A 15482-nucleotide genomic window follows, 5' to 3' on the forward strand; every position below is an offset into this window, starting at 1 on the left:
AGGAAGTCCCCCCAAAAAATCCATTGCCCTGTTAGTATCTATTAGCCACCTCTCCTTATCATCAGGGCACTGGCAGCGCCATGGTCTCCTCTCTCCGTGACCTCACACAAACCCCCGAATCCAGTGAGCCCTGGCAGGAGAATCAGCAAGGGTGCAGAGCTCTGCTGGCATCAGAAGGATGGGTAGATTTTGGGGAACACTGCCCCATTTCCTACAGCCAGCATGCATGGCAACTTAAGAGATTCATGAATGATTTGCTTTCCTCCATTGTTGCAATCCTTCTGAACAGGGCCGCCATAAGGGGAGCATAGGGGGTACTGTTGTACCAGGCCTAAAAGGGGCCCAACTGTGCTCCACTTTTCGAAATAGCTGCCTCCCCCCCCTTTTTTTTTTTGAACTTGAGGGGGCCCTGACCATCAGTGGCTTTTTATAACATGTGGGGGGGGGGGGTTTACCGTTTTTAGCGCTGATCTCTTTGTGGCCTTTTTACTGTGGTGTTGATGGGGCCCAAAAATGTTGTTGTACGGGGCCCCGTTATTTCTATTATTGGGCCTGCTTCTGAACTCCAGGTCTGCCACTGCACTTGCACTATGCCCAAGTTTCTAAGAATGAGGTTGGTAGTGGCATTGCCTATTTAGAGGTAGGACTTTGCTGTAATTAAAGAGTCCCAGGGCTGCTTGTAGTTTGAAGTAGTATAGAAGCCCTGTACCCAAAAACTAATACAAAAAGGGTATATTATTTTGTGGGTTTTACTTGCCCTTTCATATTGCTGTTGCACACAGTAAATAGAACAGCAGCTCCATACACACTATACGGGAAAACAGATACATTATTGTAAGTCCAAAGTAGGCTATTAGTCTGAGATCATAATCGGTTCAGCCTGCTCCCATTTAGCACATCACTTCTACTGTGTAGAAGCCTTAGCATCCCCCCCAAATAGCTGCCTGGGGAGGGGGGCTGGCACAAGGCAGCATTAAGCAGGCCAGTGTCTTTCTGTCTCCATCTACATCCACACACTAAATCACCCAAATGCAACAGAATCTATTAGCATTCTGCTACTACAGGGCACAATCCCCCTTTATTTACTTAATAATGTTTATTAGGGTATTAATTCCGGATCCATTTCCTGTTTTCAAACAAAAATAACAAAGCAAAGACAAACACTGGCCATCCAAGATCTGTTTACTTGACGCCCCCTAACTGCCAGACACTTCTCAGCCAGCCTTCTCATAAAATATATACAGGTAGGAGACTTGTTATCCAGAATGCTTGGGACCTGGGGTTTTCCAAATAATGGATCCATAATTTGGATCTTCATACCTTAAGTCTACTAGAAAATCATTTAAACATTAAATAAACCCAATAGGCTGGTTCTGCTTCCAATAAGGATTAATTATATCTTGGTTGGGATCAAGTACAAGCAACTGTTTTATTATTACGGAGAAAATGGAAATTTTTAAATATTTGGATAAAATGGAGTCTATGGGAGACTGCCTTTCTGGATAACGCATTTTCGGATAACGGATCCTATACCTGTTTATTTAAAACAAATATATATATATATATATATATGCTTGAATCCATTTCTTTGGGTAACGGCCTATCATTTTGTAAGAAACCCTAGATATTTTCCACTTATGTCCATGTGGCAGACTGGTGGGCCTGAAGATTGTGACTGTAAGCTCTTTGGGTCGGGGACCTCCTTCCTTCCTTTGTTTCTCAATACTTGGTGCTTTATGGCAGGCTGTAAAAGTAATTTCCTCTGTTCTCCACCCTTATAAAAAGGCAACTGTGCAATAGAGACGCCGACACACTGCAGGTCATGAGGAAGATAATGATAGTACTTTAGGTCCATAGTCACATAATGAGATTAGAAGTGGCCTATACATTCCTTTTCCCAATATTCTATAGGGTTTAGCTTTAGCATTAACGTCTATGAAGGCTTTCATTCACCCTGATCATGATATACAGTATCTGGTGGGGATAAGTCTAAAGGTGGCCCTACATGCAGAGATCCAACTCCGCATGTAGGGCCAACAGGATTTTTTAACCTGGTCGATTGACATCTGCCTGAATTTTGGCTAGATATCAATCGGGGGGTACCTGTTGGAGGGACCCATACACTGCCCAATAAGCTGGCGACTTAATCTGTCTGCATCTTATATTGGCTCGTGTATAGCCAGGGTAGGACTGGGAGGCCCGGGGCTGCTGCCTCGGTGGTCTGTGTTGTCGTCCTTCTAGTTTACAACAAGGGTAGATATAAATATTATACAATATAATATGGTTTTGATTCTTGAAGCTATGAAGCAGAAGACCGTTCTCCTCCAGATGGCTTCTGCTGCACTGTCAGAATATAAAGAGCTATACAGATACCACTGAAAATAATTACACGTATACGTCTTAAAGAGTTGAGTCAAGTTTTAGTATTTTCTAGGATGATCTTATTCTTAACAACTCTTCAATTGGTCTTCATTTTTTTTAGTTTTTAAATGATTTCTCTTCTACTTCGGCCTCTTCATGGTCTTTAAAAGGGGGACACTAACCCCGGCAATTTTGGCTAGATATCAATCGGGGGTACCTGTTGGAGGGCCCCATACACTGCCGACTTAATCTGTCTGCATCTTATATTGGCTTGTGTATGGACAGGGTCGGACTAGGAGGCCCGGGGCTTCTGCCTTGGTGGCCTCTGTTGTCCTACTAGTTTACAACAAGGGTAGATATAAATATTATACAATATTATTATTATTATTGTTTAAACAGATCATTTTTCTTTTCAGAGCTGAGAGATCATCAGTGACTTAAATATAGGGAGAGAGGGAGCCAGAGAGAATAATTACAACAGTATTGGTGGATGGGGAGGGCCTGGGATGTCCCAGTAAGATGACCATATAATATAACAGGCTTATGTGTTATACGTTCTAAAGGAGATGGCGCTTATACTATAATTACACAGTGTGTGTGTGTGTTTGATTATTGTTGTATTGTGATCCTCTTCTCTTCTATGGTGCTCTTAAGGAAACCAACATCTGAACAAGAAAACATTGCTTCATGCATTTCAGAGATCCTATACACAGTAAGTATTTGGCACCCTATGGTTCCACAGCAGACGGACTCCTTTGTCCCCAATATACAGGCATAGCTCATTCTAAGAGCTTGGGTGAAATGTGAACAATACTCATGTCATTGCTACCAAAAGCCATATACAGTATCCCTTTTCATTCTCTGGTTTTGATTGTTGAAACTATGAAGCAGAAGACGGTTCTCCTCCAAATGGCTTCCGCTGCACTGTGTCAGAATATAAAGTTATACAGATACCGTTGAAAATAATTACACGTACGTCTTAAAAAGTTTTGGTTCACCTCTGAGTCAAGTTTTAGTACTTCCTAGTAGGGATGAACCGAATCCAGGATTTGGCCAATTCCTTCTGTCCGGACGAACCGAATCCTAAGTTGCATTTGCATATGCAAATTAGAGGCGGAGAGGGAAATTGCATGACTTGTTGTCACAAAACAAGTAAAAAAATTTATGCAAATTAGGATTCGTATTGGTATTAGGCCGAACCCAAAATAGTGGATTCGGCGCATCCCTACTTTCTAGGATGATTTTATTCTTAACAACTTTTCAATTGGTCTTCATTTTTGTAGTTTTTAAATGATTTCTCTTCTACTTCAGCCTCTTCCTGTTCTTATAAAGGGGGGCACTAACCTCGTCAACAAAAAACGATCACTCTAGGAGGCTTAAATGTCATGTATTTTTTTCCCCCTTATTTCTTCTATTCAGGCTTTTCCTAGTCATAGTCGAGTCTCTCCTGGTTGCTAGGATAAACTGGCCGCAAGAAACCAGATAGCAGCTAAAATTCCAATTGGAGAGCTGTTGGAAAAAAAACACAAAAAAAAATAAAATGGAGACTAATGGCAACTTGTCTTAGTGTCTATGTTGTACTACAAGTTAATTTAAAGGTGAACTACTGGAGGACGTTCAGAACATATTAAAGGGGAACTATCACAAAAATGAAAATTTAATATAAGCTTCCTTATACTGAAGTAAGAAACTTTCTAAATACAGTCAAAAATTCTGCATTTCCCCCCCCCCCCCCATAAGGTATATTGGATCATTCATCTGACACCCAATGCCTGAATGAAGACAGAATGAGGAGAAGCAGATGCTGAGAGAGGAATAGCGATGATAAACTTGATTATTTCAGAAATGGTACAGAATTTTAAATTAACTGTAATTTCTTATTTCAGGATGCTGAAGCTTATTTTAAATTTTCACCAACTGGAAAAATAAGTAATTTGTTCAAGGGGAGATGTGATTTTGTGGGTGTGTTACCATCAATAAACACTATGTATTTTAACCATTTGCTTATAGTAGTTCTGCTTTGTGTGAGTCTTCTTAGATCCAGACATTCTAGGGAGGGGGGGGGGGACAGCTTTCCTCTTTGCTAACGAAGCTGAACCCTGTTCTTGAATAATAAATAGTCAGAGCCAAACCAGACATTCTAGGGAGGGGGGACAGCTTTCCTCTTTGCTAACGAAGCTGAACCCTGTTCTTGAATAATAAATAGTCAGAGCCAAACTTACTATTTAAAACAAAGTTTGATGTAAAGTTACCTTGGGGATCTATGTACCCACTATAATCTATAAATATATAGATAAGGAATGGCCTGAATATACAATAAGCTGTTTGTTCTCTGCTCCAAAGTACACACAGAAGTTCTACTCCTTATATTGTACACTACTTGTACCTCTGCTAGAGGGAAATACTGCCTCTATCCATTCATTTCTATGGGTTTTTAAAGGTGTATTTATCAAAAAGTGAAAATGAAAATTTACCATTTCATAAATACGCCTTAAAAAATCCCATAGAAATGAATAGAGAGAGAGGCGGTATTTCACGCTAGTGGACTGTGGTGATCTCTAACTTCACTCTTTGATAAATATACCCCCGCATAAACCATTCATGCCAGCTGAATAACATCTGCATGTTTACTAAAGCCTACAGGAGCGCAACTGACTGTTATATGGGCATAACACATTTTGAGCAGAAGTGTTTGTCGGGCATGGGGAGGACCTGTACATCATATTTGCAATAAAACTGAAGAGTCCTGTGCAGACTTCAATGTTCTATAAGGATATATGCACTTCCTACTTAAGATTCTGTGTTTTCTGGGCAGGATCAGAACAATGTAAAATGTTCAGTGGCATGTATTCTCTAGAGTGTACAATGCAACCACGAGACTATAGTTCAGGGCAACAGTGTGTAACTGGGCACCATCTACTGGTGAAGTGTAAGGTACTGTATTGTTATTTATACTGTACATACTGAGACCAAGACTAAAACACAATTAACAGTACAGGTTAAATGTACAATTTGTCTGGTTTAAAGAAAATGTAAAGCTTCAGCAGCATGTTACTTTATGTAAAAGACCAGGGAGAAAGTATGCTTGAGTAGAAGTGGGGATAATAACGTCTACAAAAACCTATTGGCTGTGGGATAGCAGGTATAGTAGGGAGAGATGGTGCCTATAGTAGCAGTGAGATAATAGTCTCTGGGAAGGGACTATGGCTGTGGGATAGCATGTATAGTGGGGAGAGATGGTGCCTATAGTAACAGTGGGATTATAGTCTCTGGGAATGGAGTATGGCTGTGGGAAAGCAGGTAAAGTAGGGAGAGATGGTGCCTATAGTAACAGTGGGATAATAGTCTCTGTGACTGCAGTGTGGCTGTGGGATAGTAGGTATAGTAGTAAGAGATGGTGTCTATTGTAGCAGTGGGATAATAGTCTCTGGGAAGGGGCTGTGGGATAGCAGGTATGGTGCCTATAATAGCAGTGGTGATTACAGAGTGATGAGTTTCTGACGTTCACTCACTCTCTGTAGCTTTCAGAGCTCCTACCTGCCTGGGTGCACTTCTAGAGTGCTATATCTTACATACACATGCCCCTATTCCCCAGGACCTGATAAACTACTCTTAGTAGGCAACTGGCTCAACCCTAATTTATCTGCAAATTGGTTTCCATGAAATATGGAATGAGTATAAGCATTAAAAACGGGATTCCATATTTTATGAATGCAAATGAAAAGAACTTACTTACAGGATCAAAGTGTGAGTCAGGCTCAATTGCAAAAAGATATCTATCACGTTGGTCAGATTCTGCACAATTAATTGCCAATCTCCAGCACTCCCCCAAAGCAATCGTTTCTAATGTGTCCTTGGAGAAAATGAATCCCAGCACAAGCAGGCGTTGGCATGGGAAAAGGAGGGATGCATCGGTCAACTCCTCCCTCAAATCACCATTATTCGAACTCGTCATTTTAGTCAGCACGGTAGAAAAAGGGGATGCATGGATTCTGCAGCAGGGCACCGGGCCGTTCCTGGGGATTCTGTATCTCATGCAGAAGTTGGGTTTAGTCATTCCTGAGGAGCTGCCAAATGAGGCAATGACTGGACTTCCTGTCTCCCATCTTATTCCAAGCCGACTTCCTCCAGAGCTACAATGAGGCAAAATGTGATTAAATAAATGATGTAGGAATAAAGTAAGGATAAGCGAGATAGAAGCAATATCCCTCTACAGTGCTCTGTTGCCCCTAGCTTACCTCCATTCTCTTTTCCTCTAAGTTCCATAGGGTTTTCTGCTGTGAACTCTTCTGATCCTGTCTGGGGACCCTGGGTTGCTTCCATGAAACTCCTGTACCATTCATTGCGCTCAGTTACCAGCCGCATGACCAAAACTTGCAATTCCAGCAGCTTAGCCTACAAATCAGAAAGATTGCATAATTCAACTATTTGTCCTGAGGAAAATGGACTCTCACATGTATCTTCTCAGACACTGCTAGCGTAACACCCACCTTCATTTCCTCTTTGTCCTGAGCCAGTCGGCTAATGTACTCCTTTTCCTTGTGACGCTGCTTCAGTATGGCTCTCTGGTCCAGCAATGTATTCACCTCCAGAATGCACAAATGTTAGTTTTAGTTGAGACCATCAATTACTGAAGCGCTATCAGGTAGGACCTAACATCATTACAGCCTTAGCAATATTTTTATTTCTATACAACCATCAATTAGCGCTAGAATTTACCAAGTGTCTGTTTCTCCTGACAGCTGAATACATTGATGCTCCAGCTTTTCTACACGCTCCTTCAGCTCCACTCTCTCTTGCATCAAGTCTGTAAACTGAAGCTAACAGAAGAATATGGTCAGCAAGCAGATTGCTACAAATAAACAACAAAAGCCAACTAGTGCACAGGGTGTCTGATGACCTGAAGTTCCCACACAATAAAGCAAACAAGTTAGCTGCATAGGTAACACATAAAAGTGTAATGTACACATGATAATATACATGCAACTGGCTCTGCAATGAATATTATTATGTAACAGAATATTATGTATACGATCAAGATCATTTGTACATATTCACCTCTTGAATGAAGAAAATCTTATTGCACCATACCCAGAAAAATACAGTGCCAAATGTATTCAGGTGTTACATACTCAAGGAACATGCAATGAATATTTGTGCCGGACTAGCATGTAGGCTGGGTTTACTCACCTGCAGTTTCTCCATGACACTCTGTAATGCATCATACACCTCTCTGTGAATGCTATCCATACAGAGATCTATGGATTAAAAAAAACAAAAACCCAGCACATGGGGATTTGCATACTGGTTCCAGTTTAATAGAAACCTATGCTACTTAAATCTATAGATCTGAAGGTGCATAATAAGTAATGGTCCAAACTTATTATACAGCCTCCTACAAACTCTCTGGCAGAACCCTTTGCAGGTTTCACAATGGATACTGCCAGGCAGCTAAATGTGAGTTAACATTGCAGTTCAAGACTGGTAGGCAAAAAAATAAATAAAATTCTCTCCTTCTGTCTGCTCACTTCCATGTTTTAGGCCTGGGTGAGGAGGTGGGTGAAGCTGGGGTGGTTAAGGAGGATAAGCAGGTATAAATAGGCGGGTATAAATAAAAGTTATATTTTGGCATTAATGAGTTAGGGATAAATAATTGAAATCAACTGTTACAAGTTGCAGGTATAAGTATTAGCAGCAGTATTACCTGCAGCATGGCTCCAGATGATTGCCTCCGCCTTATTTCCGATATCTGATGCACAGATCTTGACAGTACCTCTTTTGCTCCGTAAGTTGCCTTTCCACCTCTTCCCGCTGCCATTGCACCTTTTGCTATGGAAGTGGCTATAAATGCTACCTGCAGGCAAATATCAGGTTGGTAAAGAAAGATTTATATACTCACCGTTAAATCCTTTTGTCTCTAGGGGGACACAGGAACTATGGGGGTAAAGGGCTCCTCCCACTAGGAGGTAGGACACTGAAGTGATGTCAGAAATGTGACTCCTTCTCTCCTTTTACCCCTCACCTTGCCTTTCATGCTCAGTTGCTCACAAAGAACTCATGAACGGTGAACTGAAACATAACTGTTCCACCAGGATGGCTGAACCGTGAACAGAATATTTCCGGGAGGGAAGTCCTGTGTCCCCCTTCCGACTAGAGAGAAAAGGGATTTAACGGTGAGTACATAAATCTTTCTCTCACATCGGAGGGGGACACAGGAACTATGGGGACATACTAAAGATGCCCCAAACCAAGAGAGGGAAGAACTCTTTTTGAAACGGCCGCTTGGAGGATTTTACGGCCTAGAGCCACCACCACGGAAAGTTATGTATTGAATTGGTAAAATTTTGTGAAGGTATGTAAGGAGGCCCAAGTAGCCACCCTGCAGACCTGATCTGCCCATGCCATGTGTCGATGAGCCCATGAGGCTCCAAATGCTCTGGTAGAGTGGGCACGTAGCCAAATGGGAGGCGTCCTCTTCTGCGCCAGGTAGGACCCTGTAGTTGCTTCTTTGACCCAATTCCATGTATAGATACCCCCCCAGAACCCACAGCAAGAGGGCAATTGCATGTATTAATACCCCTGAAAGGATGGCAAGGGGCAATGCCATGTACAAATACCCCCAGAACCCACAACAGGATGGCAAGGGGCAAATGCATGTATAGATACCACCAAGAACCCACAGCAGGATGGCAAGGGGCTATTCCATGTATAAATATCCCCGAAAAGGATGGCATGGGGCAATCCCATATATAAATACCTCCCAGAACCCACAGCAGGATGGAAAGTGGCAAATGCATGTATAGATACCCCCCAGAACCCACAGCAAGATGGCAAGGGGGAAATCCATATATAGATACCCCCCAGAACCCACAGCAAGATGGCAAGGGGCAATTGCATGTATTAATACCCCTGAAAGGATGGCAAGGGGCAATGCCATGTACAAATACCCCCAGAACCCACAGCAGGATGGCAAGGGGCTATTCCTTGTATAAATATTCCCCAGAAGGATGGCATGGGGCAATTCCATGTATAGATACCCCCCAGAACCCACAGCAAGATGGCAAGGGGCAATTGCATGTATTAATACCCCTGAAAGGATGGCAAGGGGCAAGGCCATGTACAAATACCCCCAGAACCCACAGCAGGATGGCAAGGGGCTATTCCATGTATAAATATTCCCCAGAAGGATGGCATGGGGCAATTCCATGTATAGATACCCCCCAGAACCCACAGCAAGATGGCAAGGGGCAAATCCATGTATGGATACCCCCCAGAACCCACAGCAAGATGGCAAGGGGCAAATGCATGTATAGATACCCCCCAGAACCCACAGCAAGATGGCAATTGCATGTATTAATACCCCCAAAAGGATGGCAAAGGGCAATGCCATGTACAAATACCCCCAGAACCCACAGCAGGATGGCATGGGGCAATTCCATGTATAAATACCCCCCAGAACCCACAGCAGGATGGCAAGGGGCAAATGCATGTATAGAAACCCGCGAGAACCCACGGCAGGATGGCAAGGGGCTATTCCATGTATAAACATCCCCCAGAAGGATGGCATGGGGCAATTCCATGTATAGATACCCCCCAGAACCCACAGCAAGATGGCAAAAGACAATTGCATGTATTAATACCCCCAAAAGGATGGCAAAGGGCAATGCCATGTACAAATACCCCCAGAAACCACGGCAGGATGGCATGGGGCAATTCCATGTATAGATACCCCCCAGAACCCACAGCAAGATGGCAAGGGGCAATTGCATGTATTAATACCCCTGAAAGGATGGCAAGGGGCAATGCCATGTACAAATACCCCCAGAACCCACAGCAGGATGGCAAGGGGCTATTCCATGTATAAATATTCCCCAGAAGGATGGCATGGGGCAATTCCATGTATAGATACCCCCCAGAACCCACAGCAAGATGGCAAGGGGCAAATCCATGTATGGATACCCCCCAGAACCCACAGCAAGATGGCAAGGGGCAAATGCATGTATAGATACCCCCCAGAACCCACAGCAAGATGGCAATTGCATGTATTAATACCCCCAAAAGGATGGCAAAGGGCAATGCCATGTACAAATACCCCCAGAACCCACAGCAGGATGGCATGGGGCAATTCCATGTATAAATACCCCCCAGAACCCACAGCAGGATGGCAAGGGGCAAATGCATGTATAGAAACCCGCGAGAACCCACGGCAGGATGGCAAGGGGCTATTCCATGTATAAACATCCCCCAGAAGGATGGCATGGGGCAATTCCATGTATAGATACCCCCCAGAACCCACAGCAAAATGGCAAAAGACAATTGCATGTATTAATACCCCCAAAAGGATGGCAAAGGGCAATGCCATGTACAAATACCCCCAGAAACCACGGCAGGATGGCATGGGGCAATTCCATGTATAGATACCCCCCAGAACCCACAGCAGGATGGCAAGGGGCAATTGCATGTATAAAAACCCCCCAGAAGGATGGCAAGGGGCAAATGCATGTAAAAATACCCCACAGGTCAGAACCCACAGCAGGAAAAGAGACAAGAAGCAGATGAACACATTGACGCACACTCACCTAGATTCAGTGAAGGTGCCTGGTGGATTCCTGGAGAGGCTGGGGCCGGGCAGCGTCATGGTGTGCGAGTGTGACAGCTGGGTACAACAAGCGCCGACATCAGGAGGATTTGATGAACTTGAGCAGCAGCCACAGACCAGCGAGGCACCTGCGTATGATGCACCAACACTCGTCTCTTCCGGCTCCCTCTCTGCAGACTGAGGCAGTCGGTAGGCAGGGCTTCCTTTCCTCCTCTGGCCGTTTCCACTTTACCGGGTTGGGGGGGGTGTGAAATGAGTGGATCGGCCAGGGAGGGAGCCAGCACCAAGTACTTATTTAATAAATAAATAAAGGCAAAAAAAATTTACAAGTCAGCCATGGGGCCCCAAAATAAGTGTGCCCTGGGCAGCTGCCCACTTATTAAAGCGGCCCTGCAGCCAGCACCCCCCTCTGAAAGCAGCATCAGTAGTTTGATCAGTAGAAAAGCTCCGTTGTTGTTGTTTCACAGTAAGCTGCCTTTATTTCCACATGGTTAGTGAAAGGGGAGGGGCAGCTGCAGAAGGAGAGCAGCTTACTGTGAAACAACAACGGAGCTTTTCTACTGATCAAACTACTGATGCTGCTTTCAGAGGGGGGAGAGAAAAAGAGTTTCTTCTTTCCCTCATACGCTGAGAACCATAATTTGTGTAAGACACAGGTTTTAATCATCACTTCACTTCTACAGTTCCCACACAGAGACAGGTTCCCATATTAGGCCAGCAAAACACTAGCACGCCGCAGCCCCACCAATGAGCGTGTCCCTGGGCGGAGCTTAACTTGTATCACAGCGGCTCCCGCTAAAAAGCAGGAGAGTATATTGGTGCCCAGGCCACACAAAATTGACCTGCATGTCCAGGTAGTTCTATTGAATCCCCCTCCCGCACACAGTCCTGCAGTGCCGGGGAATTCATGGCAGCGCTGGGGCAGGAACCTGTGCCGTTCCCTGGTGCAGCAGCCACACTGTCCAATCAGAAGCTGGAGTACGTGTGACGTCACTCTACTGTTAGTGACACGAAATAATCCTGTCCCGCTGTCAAACTCTATGGTACAGCTGTAATTTAGGGAGACCGTTATTAGCTCAGGCTGTAATCTCAGCATGTGCCCAATGCAATGGCAAAGCAGTGATTAGTAAGTAAGTGCACGTCACGCTGCTGCTTTGGAATTTCTTACGCGATGGAGTTATGAGGAAAACGTGATGCGGCTGCCTACATCCATTTTCAGTAGCCGAGACGAGCAGCTGAGGAACATGTGGAAATGTCCCCGAGCCATGGCGCCGAATTACAGGAAGTAGCACTCGATCATTCCACTAATTGCTCTTGTTGCGCTGAGTTAGTCTGGTAGGGTATCAGCAATAGATGCAGACACTGGCAGTGGCCTCGCTACTTCCCCAGGGGACTCCCATAAAGCTATAGCGGAATTATAAAGGAACAGGCTGGCTGTCAGGGAGTGCAGCCGGGAGTTGTGAAGTGCTCAAAGATCGTGGGGCCAAACTGTCATTAGTGCTGAACAATATCCAAAGTTTTTAATAATGTATGTGCAAATGTATTATTATTAGTCAATATGGTGTGAGCTGCAGGAAGGGGGGAAGCCTGAGGGAAACACAACTCTCTAGACCCAGGGCTCAAATGTATGTACTGAGAGACTTCCTGGGGACTTTCTGCTGAGTACCTGCTGATTAACAGTGTGCAGCCTGGATTAGAAATATCCAAGTATTTCAACTGTAGAGAATCACACACACAGCCCTGGTCACATGCTCCGTGGTCACATGACCCAGATAACTGCCGTTTTTCTGTCAGTTAGGTGAGCCGATCAGCCGAAGAACAGGTGATTTCCTCTGCGGTTTTGGAGCTGATCTGACACGTCCAAAATTGGAAAAAGGAGATGAAAGAGAGAAGCTGACAAAGGTAGGGAACGAGGGGAACACACCGGGTAGCAAAGAGAGGTCTCTGTAAAAAAAAATCATGAAAGCAGACGAGCAGGCAGCAGAGGGAAACAAGTAAGATGCAATTTTAAATGCTGATTTCATGCAAATAGTGATCTTGTTAATTAACTCTATTGTATTGTGAGTTTGCTGCAGCTTTTTTTGACAACATATGTTTTGAGAAAAGTTTTTATTAATGTATGTGCAAATGTATTATTATTAGTCCCCTGTCACTTGATCCATGGTCACATGACCCAGATAACTGCCGTTTTTCTGTCAGTTAGGTGAGCCGATCAGCCGAAGAACAGGTGATTTCCTCTGAGGTTTTGGAGCTGATCTGACACATCCAAAATTGGAAAAAGGGGATGAAAGAGAGAAGATGACAAAGGTAGGGAACAAGGGGAAAACACTGGGTAGCAAAGAGAGGTCTCTGTAAAAAAAGATCATGAAAGCAGGCAGCAGAGGGAAACAAGTGAGATGTTGATTTCATGCAAATTGCAATCTTGTTAATTGTATTGTGAGTTTGCTGCACCTATTTTTGACAACATATGTTTTGAGAATAGATTTTTCCATTTTCTGCACTAAATCTTCATTTGTTAGTTAATAGGAGGGTTAGCTTAATAACTAAATACATAAAGCATATAAACCTCAGAGTTCTTGGTTATTGTTATAAGGAAAGGTACTGTTACCGATGGGCAATATAAAGCCATTTAATTCAAAAATGGGAGAATTCAGCAAATAGGCTAATTTTTAATTACGTATACTGGTACATATGTCCATGCATTGTTGTTATTATGGGATGTTGTTATTATGGGATGTTGTTATTATAGGATGTTGTTATTTTGGGATGTTGTATGCAAAGTCTAGTGACAGTTTATAACTGCCACAGAGCGGCCATATTGAGTAGGTGAGTGAACAGTGTAAGAGAGACTCGAAAACTAAATTTTTTTAGCTAGTTTGGACCCATGCCCTCAAACCTTGCTAAAAGAGGTGGAAAAGAAAGGAAATATAAGGTTTTGTAATGTGTCAGAATAGGAGGGTTGGTTTGATAACTAAATACATGAATCATATTAACCACAGAGTTCTTGGTCATTGAGTGAAAGGATAGGTACTGTTACAGATGGGCAATATAAAGCCATTTAATTAGAAAAATGGGAGAATCCAGCAAATATACAAATTTTTAATTATATATGCTGGTACATATGTCCATGCATTGTTATTATGGGATGTTGTGTACAAAGTCTAGGGCCAGTTTATAACTGCCACAGAGCTGCCATATTGAGTAGGTGAATGAACAGTATAAGAGAGACCCGCAAACAAAATAGTTTTAATTAATTTGGGCCCATGCCCTCAAACCTTAAGAAAAGAGATGGAAAAGAAAGAAAATAAAATGATAATGTTTTGTAAAGAGAAGAACAAGATATTTTACAAACCTTTAGACGATATGAATGGGCAAAGGTGTGAAGCAAGTTAGTTTCATTTTTAAAAAGCTGATTTTATGCATTTAGTAAAATGTTTTTATGCTTCTTGTTAATTAACTATACTGTGTATTGTGATTTTGCAGCAGCATTTGATTTGAAAAAACATGTTTTGAGAATAGATTTTTGATTTTCTAGACCAAGTTTTAATTTGTCAGTGAATAGGAGGGTTGCTTTGATACATACATAAATCATATAAACCATAAATATCTTGGAAGAGAGGCTAGGTTCTGTTACACTTGTGCAATAAAAAAATTTAATTTGTCAGGGAAAATGTTTGGAATGGGAAAACGCAGCAAATAAGCACATTTTCAATTATGTATGCTGCTAGATATGTCCATGCATTGTTGTTATTATGGGATGCAAAGTGAAAGTGTATAACTGCCACAGAGCTGCCAAATTAGGCAGGTGAGTGAATATTGTAAAATAGTCTGGCAAACAAAATTTTTTAATGCCTAATTTGGGCTCAAGCCCTTAAACCATAGTCAAAAACAATGGAAAGGAACAGATGAAAACAATGTAAAAATTTTTTAGAAAACCTATAGAACAGGGGTCCCCAACTGCTAGGCTCAGACACTCCTGTACTGAGCCGCCGAGCCTAGTGCCGGCACGTCCCAATTTGCTGCCGACCCTGCCCCGACCCGCCACGACCCCTGCCTACGCTAACCCCATCCCCGACCCCTGCCGACCCTGCCACAACCCCTGCCGACCCGCCACAACCCCTGCCGACGCTGACACCTACTCCATCCCTGAACCCCGCCGACCCCACCCCCCTGGTCCTCGTGGGGAAAAAAAGAAACACCATTTTTGCCACCGGTCCCCAGTCCAAAAAAGGTTGGGGACCCCTGCTATAGAAGATATGAATGCGCAGGGAGTAAATCAAGTAAGCTGCAGTTTTAGAAAAATGATATTTTTTATCCCATACCTATATCATTATTGAGAATTTATATTCTTAGATTTTTAGTTAGGTGTTTCTTTTAGAATATTTGTTCTCTATACATTATTTTCTTGTTATTCATAAGTGATAGCGTTTCATTTTAATGTTTTTGTGTTTAGTATATTGGAGAATTGATTTGTATAGGCCTGTATAGGTAGACAATTGAAATGCTTGTTCCCCAGGGGGGT

The 15482-nt window shown here is 43.1% G+C and overlaps 1 protein-coding gene across 4 annotated transcripts; it reads right to left on the bottom strand.

Moving 5' to 3' along the window:
- Nucleotides 1–3732: 3732 nt before the first annotated feature.
- LOC108708076 (golgin subfamily A member 2-like) lies at nucleotides 3733–11423 on the bottom strand. 4 transcript variants are annotated; one of them, XR_001934375.2, is made up of 8 exons: nucleotides 10941–11423; nucleotides 8066–8215; nucleotides 7552–7619; nucleotides 7081–7181; nucleotides 6852–6947; nucleotides 6600–6756; nucleotides 6094–6494; nucleotides 3733–3870 (listed from the first exon to the last, which is right to left on the bottom strand). XR_001934375.2 is itself a non-coding variant. In XM_041581909.1 (6 exons), the coding sequence occupies exons 2-5, from the start codon at nucleotides 7111–7113 to the stop codon at nucleotides 6469–6471; spliced, it is 312 nt and encodes a 103-aa protein (XP_041437843.1). In that variant the 5' UTR covers nucleotides 7114–7181; nucleotides 10941–11415; the 3' UTR covers nucleotides 3733–3870; nucleotides 6098–6468. The 4 variants fall into 4 exon arrangements, 1 of the variants encoding a protein (XP_041437843.1); XR_001934374.2 differs by having other exon boundaries at nucleotides 6098–6494; nucleotides 10941–11422; XR_005965342.1 differs by lacking the exon at nucleotides 8066–8215 and having other exon boundaries at nucleotides 6098–6494; nucleotides 10941–11421.
- Nucleotides 11424–15482: the final 4059 nt, after the last annotated feature.

Source organism: Xenopus laevis, chromosome 2L (genome assembly GCF_017654675.1).
Source record: "Xenopus laevis strain J_2021 chromosome 2L, Xenopus_laevis_v10.1, whole genome shotgun sequence".
Taxonomy (NCBI): domain Eukaryota; kingdom Metazoa; phylum Chordata; class Amphibia; order Anura; family Pipidae; genus Xenopus; species Xenopus laevis.